At 38.2% G+C, this 6,757-nt stretch overlaps 1 protein-coding gene across 1 annotated transcript; it reads left to right on the top strand.

Annotated features, from left to right (window-relative positions):
• The first annotated feature begins 263 nt into the window (after nucleotides 1-263).
• On the top strand, nucleotides 264-2,967 carry LOC113362209 (histone H3.3a-like). Its single transcript, XM_026605162.1, has 2 exons — nucleotides 264-505; nucleotides 2,765-2,967. Exons 1-2 carry the CDS (start codon nucleotides 319-321, stop codon nucleotides 2,965-2,967), a joined length of 390 nt encoding a protein of 129 aa, XP_026460947.1. The 5' UTR covers nucleotides 264-318.
• The last annotated feature ends 3,790 nt before the right edge of the window (nucleotides 2,968-6,757 follow it).

Genomic DNA, 6,757 nt, shown 5'->3' with positions numbered 1-6,757 from the left:
CTGCAAAAAAAAAAAAAAAAAAGCAAGAGAACACAAAACACAAACACTGAGGCTGCCGATCCGTCTGAAGACAAACTAACCAATAAGAGCAAAGCATATCGACCATACAGATTGTGTGTTTTCTTCAAAAACTGAAACCTATCCACATTCCCACGTCACCTTACTTCTAAACCGCCTTGGCCACGTTTCAGTTTAAAAAACTGCTAATATAAATACCAACAGGTACTGCCTCTACCATGCACAAAACATTAGAAACCCCCAATTTCCCTTCTCTGCCTTTACGTTTCCAAATTCTCAGATCTCCTCTTCGTTCCATCAATGGCTCGTACTAAACAGACTGCTCGTAAATCTACCGGTGGTAAAGGTCCCAGGAAGCAACTCGCTGCCAAGGCTGCAAGGAAATCAACACCAACAACAGGAGGAGTTAAGAAGCCACATCGCTATCGTCCAGGAACAGTTGCTCTTCGTGAAATCAGGAAATACCAGAAGAGTACTGAACTTGTTAGTCATCATACTGACTCAGCTGCACCTTGTTAACAATAACAAGATAAGCACTTCACAGAGTCAGAAGACCGAGTAACAAGGAAGACTTCTAAGGATAAGTTCACGCTAAGATTAATCAGAGTCTTGAGTTTGTTAGGGTCTTTGTTTTGATAGAGTCTGTAACAACAATGTAACTGCGTTGCAGTAACCTACGAGTATAAATAAAACTCTAAAATCTGCACATTAAGTGTGGAAGTATTTCACCCAAATATCATCTTCTAGCTTGGTATCAGGCTCAAGATCCAAAACCCGGCTTCCGCGCCTATTCTAAAACCTATACAACCACAAATCCAAACAATGGCAGAGGTTACAACTACTCTACGCCAGGTTCAAATCCATCACCTTGTTACCTTGAAACATACTGGTACTAATCATGTTTTATGGAAGGCTCAGTTCAAGCCTATACTGAAAGGCTATGACCTAACAGGTTTTATTGATGGATCAAAAGAAAAACCACCAAGAAATCTACCATAAAGTGAGGATATTGATCCTGCGTTCACAGCATATGAGCACCAAGATTCTTTGATCGTTGGTTGGCTGAATTCTACCTTGACTCCTGAGGTTCTCAGTGTAGTTGCAGAACTTGAAACTGCACAAGAGATATGGGGCACCTTGGAGTTTGAGTTTGCTCCAAAAACATTTGCTCACCAGATGAATTTAAAGAGATAGCTCCATAATCTGCACAAAGGTGATAAGACTCTGAAGGTGTATTTAAATGATGCTAAGCGTTTGTTTGATCAGCTTGCAGCCACAGGATATACCGTACCAGCTCATGAGAAAAAGCAATCCATTTGCAATGGATTAAATCATACATATGACCCTATTGTTACTACTTTAAGTACTGCTGAAACAATGGACATATCAACCTTCATCACTCATCTTCTGACATTTGAGATGAGGTTAGAACATCAACTATCTCAGTTGCAAGAACCAGTTGCAAATTATGTCAGCTCTTCCTCATCTTCTGCAAGCAGACCTGCACCAAGAGGAGTCCAACATACACCGAGAGGACCAAATCCGCCAAACAATAATCGTCGCCCTCAACAGCCTCCAAGAAATTCTGGTAATAGTACAGTCTATTGTCAGATTTGCAAAAAGCGTAACCATAATGCAGATAGATGCTGGTTTCGCTATGACAGAGATGCTCAACAACCTGCAAAAAAGCCTGAGGCTTATATTTCCTTACCAGGTGGTCAATCTAATGGACAATGGGTAACTGATACTGGTGCGACCCATCATCTAACTCCTGATGTGAACAACATCTGCATACCACATGAGTATGAGGGCACGGATCAAGTTCGAGTAGGTAATGGTAATGGTCTGGAGATTGCACATCTTGGTAACGCAACATTCACTCATAATTCACGTTGCTTTTTCTTAAATCAGATTTATCATGTGCCTAAGATTAAAAAAAATCTTCTATCTGTTTCTAAATTCTGTAAAGACAACAACGTGATTTTTGAGTTTCACACAAGCTTTTTTCTTGTGAAGGACAAATGCACAGGGGAAGTGCTGCTAAGGGGGAGGAATGAGAATGGGTTGTATGTTTTCGATGGCGTAGGTGACTTTCATTCATCAAAAATACCTCAGTCTTTTCTCTCAGCCAGTTTACCTGTATGGCACCAGCGCATGGGTCACCCCATGCTTGGAACTGTTTCAAAAATAATTAGAAATTTCTCTCTTCCAGTTTTGCATAAGAAGTTTGATTTCTGTCACTCTTGTCATGTTAGCAAGAGTAGAAAACTTCAATTTTCTCTCAGTACTACTACCTTTGATACTCCTTTAAGTTTGATTGTTTCTGATATTTGGGTTTCTCCACAACTATCAAGGAATGGTTTTCGTTATTACCTGTTGTTAATGGATGTTTTCTCTCATTACACATGGGTATTTCCAATGGTTCATCGTTCTGATGCTTACAATATCTTTGTTCACTTTCACAAACAAGTAGAGAATTTGACTGGTTACAAAATCAAGGTTTTTCAATCTGACAATGCTCTTGAGTACAAAAGAATTACCTCCTATTTAAATAGTTCAGGCATTCAACATAGATTTTCCTGCCCTCACACCTCGGCTCAGAATGGTCTTGCAGAGCGTCGTATAAGGCATGTCACAGAAAGTGGTCTAGCACTTCTATTTCATGCTCACTTGCCTAAAGACTTTTGGTCAGAGGCTTTTACAACTGCTTGTTATCTTATCAATAGGGTGCCTAAAACTAAATCAGATTCAAAAACACCTCTAGAATTGCTGTATAAAAAGAAACCAGATTATACCTTGTGTGCTGTTCTTGCTCTTCAAGAGGCTGCTGAAGCTTATTTAGTAGGATTGTTTGAAGACACTAACTTGTGTGCAATTCATGCTAAGAGAGTCACGATCATGCCTAAAGATATTCAATTAGCAAAGCGCATTCGTGGTGAAAGGGCTTAGGTTATTTGGTTATGTTTTCTTAGGATTAATGTTTAGGCTAGAATCTTTGGTGAAAGCGCAATCATGGATTTTCATCAATGAAGTTTATTTGTTAACAAAAAATATAAAGAAAAAGCATAAGAAATAAACTGTTCGAGTCTTTCTGGTTATCCCATCCATGCATCTTTTGATACGTTTTCCAGGCCAGGTGTCTTTTGGAATGGCTCATTGAATAGGGAAGGTAATCAGAAACAAAATTAACCTTGCGCCATTAATACTATGAAATTATACTCTTTGTAGTGCAGTCTCTCACAGTTGTTGGAAAAGAAATTCAGAAGTGGATCTATTCTAGTGCGCATGTGTTAGGCTGTGCGGAAAGAAAGAAATGCAAGAACGTAATAAATGTGAAAATGTTCGATCAAAAGGTGCCAGACTTATTCGCAGTCACCAAGACTTATTTTTTCAGGTGTCAATATATATGTCAGATATTATTTCATCCTCACAGAAACTGATGAGAAACCCCCAGAGTGTTTTCCGAATCTTTTCCGGTCTATCTATGATCATGGCTTTCACGTAATACGGATCCACTCCCATGTCCACCCTTCCTCTTTTAACATCTCAAGGTAATCAACCAAATCTGACTGGTCTTTGACACTTCATTGAGTATAAAAATGGTGCGTAAACGTTGGGCGCTTGATTCTAAAAACAAAATAAAGCTTTACTTCTACTGTTTTTCAAAGGATACCATAGTCTTAGAGGCAAATCAAGCTCCATCTCAACTTTGTATTAGAGGCAAAGGCAATAACGTACTTGAAAATAATAAAGGGTATCATAGTCTTCTTCTGCCCCTAGGAGACTACCCTAAATCGTGATGCTTGTAGCCCCCGATTAATCCAATCAAGATTTTCTGCCTCCATTCTGCATTGAACTCTATCCATTCATCTGCACCGAGCGATGTGTTCCTGACGTTTTTCTGGATTATGTAAACAGCCGAGCTTGGTGATGCATTAAAGCAAAGTAGAAAAACAGGTCAGACATTTGTGGAAATTTCCTCCTAAAAACTCATCAATTAGCGCTTAAAATTTCAATTTCATAACACTCATATCAATGCACCATTAGAAACTCTACCAGTACTCATAATTAGTATCAAATACTGGTTGTCAGTAATCTCTCATCCCAACTTTGTTCACAAATATTTCCTCCAAAACCCTTGCCTCTGTCGAAGGATTATTCTGCAGGCAGAGTCTTTTTAGCAGTAATTTTTTTTTTGAAGAGGAAAGGATATATATTGAAAAAGGAAAAAAGTATTTACAGGAATGGATCAAACAGATCCCCAAGAGAAAAAGAAAAAGCTATTTACAAGTTAACAATATCCTCCCATTGAAAAAAGACTTGATTCATAGAATAGTCTTTGAAAATCTCGGTTGTTAAGCTCCATAAGTGAATATCTAACATCACCGCATATATTATCTCTTGCTTTGACTTGTATCTTCCCCCATGCACTCTACTGTTACGCTCCAGCCATAACTCCCAGGTGACAGAAAATGGCAGAAGATGCCATATTGTTCTTTTTCTCACAGCATTGGTATATAATCTCCATTCCTTCAGCAGAGAAATAAAGCTTCTATTCATCACCCAGCGTACATGAAGTGAAGAAATAAAGAAATTCCATAAATATTGCGCCCAAGTGCAGTTAAGGAAGAGATGGTCTTCTGTTTCCACTATTGAATTGCAGAAAAGAAAAAGATTTGACGAAACGACTACTCCTCTACTTTCCAGCATGCAAAGCATCCCACATAATGAAACAAACCTTTGGAGGAGCTAGGTTGCTCACCGCGATTTTATGAAAAACCCATTCATCCTCCGCATCAGTCAATCTCTTGTAAAAAGATTTTGCAGAAGTTTCCCCCTCTATACAGTCATCTCCATCATTAAACAAAGCAACATTCCTAACATCATGTTTTATTTCCAACAGATCAATTCTCTCCGCAGGGTCTAAAGCCCTAGAAAATCTTAGGTTCCAACCTGTTCCCTGATCCCGCATATCTGCTAAAGTATCGTGTTTCTGTAAGCTCAATCTGTTAAGCAGTGGGTATTTGTTCTTAAGAGACTCTTTTTGCAGCAACCAATCGTGCCAAAATCTGATGCTTCTACCATTATTAACCTGTATGCTGACTGTTTCATAAAAATCTTTGTTTGCCTTTAGAATTTCAAACCATATGCTCTTTCCAATCGTCTCATTAACTTGAGCTGGGACTAAACAATCCTCCCCTGCTTTAGTTTTCTCACACATAATCTTCCTCCACCATGCTGTCTTCTCCTTGAGAATCTACCATGCCACTTAGATAGAAAACATCTATTTACCAATCTAATATTTCTTATTCCCAAGCCACCTCTACTTCTTGGTTTACGCACTTTCTTCCAAGAGACCCAACTCATCTTTCTGTTGTTTTCATCTTCTCCCCATAAGAACTTTCCCATTATATAAAGAGAGAAAATACGTCACAACACTTTCTAAGAAACTCTTGATCAAAGTTATTCTACCAGCCTTGTTTAGAAATTTCCTTTTCCACGGTGCCAGCTTCTTTTGCAACTTCTGAATAACAGACTCCCAAATTGCTGCACTTCTTCTATTAGCTCCAATTGGCATTCCTAGATAGATAATAGGTAAACTGTCTATTTTACAGCCCAGTTCTGCTACCAAATCGTCAGCACCAATACTAGTCATTGAACTTTTTTCTAAATTCAACTTAAGACCAGTTAACAACTCAAACATCATAAGAATAATGAAAGTCTCCTAACCTCCACTTTAGAAGCATTGAGAAAGATTAACGTATCGTCTGCAGTAGTGTATCAGTAGCTTTGTACCTTTTAAAAGACTTTAGGACCAGAGAGATCAGGTATAGAGATTATTTAATCGTATGCTGACAGATCACTATCTCTAATTACGTTTTTGAAGAGATACTCTAATAAAGAAGAGATGATCAAGCGCACATCTAGGGCGAATTAGAGAGAGGGAGCGAGAGAATGCAGTTTAGATGCTGTTACTATTGTAAATAAGTACGTTTGACGTCCATTGAGCCTGTAAATTTTGATTCTGACAATAAAAAAATGTAAACGAAAGACAACTTGGTAAACTATTAATAACTAGATAACGGTTGCCATGGTGGGGAGGGTCGACCGAAGAAAAAAGGAAACACTGCTGTAAAAAAGAATTTGTATCTAAGTTAAAATATCATTTTTCCTGAAACGGAGAGACTGCATCGTTTTATTTATTACAATAGAAAGTTGATGCATAAACTAAAATATGACTACATAATGTGTTATGCAACCTTTGTGGTGGTTTGTAGAGGTGTGAATTGGGACAGGCCAGCACGTTTATGGCACAACACAGCACGTTTAAATTCGAGCACAACACGGCACAGTACGGGCACAACACGTTTGTTTAATGTGTTGTGTTGTGCTAGATAAATAAGCACAGTGGCACAGCACAGCACGCGGCACATCACAACACCCGAAGAAAGCACGCCACGTGATGCGTAAATACTACACAATACATCACATTTGATGCATATTTCATAAAAAATTATTGTTTTAGCCAATTTCTTACATTTTATTTTTGTTATGCTAATTTCATTTCTATAATAAAAATGTACTAACCAATGTAGTTAATATCGGATATCGGTTCATCTCGGCCGGGACCGATACACTGGTACGATTTTATATCGGGGATATTATCGTTGAAATATCAGTATAATATCGGTTTTAGATTTAGAGACTATAATTTTATATTAAACATTTTCTCCACACA

Source organism: Papaver somniferum, chromosome 3 (genome assembly GCF_003573695.1).
Source record: "Papaver somniferum cultivar HN1 chromosome 3, ASM357369v1, whole genome shotgun sequence".
Taxonomy (NCBI): Eukaryota; Viridiplantae; Streptophyta; class Magnoliopsida; order Ranunculales; family Papaveraceae; genus Papaver; species Papaver somniferum.
The sequence above is the reverse complement of the archived record's forward strand: the minus strand, read 5'-3'. Positions and strand labels throughout refer to the sequence as shown.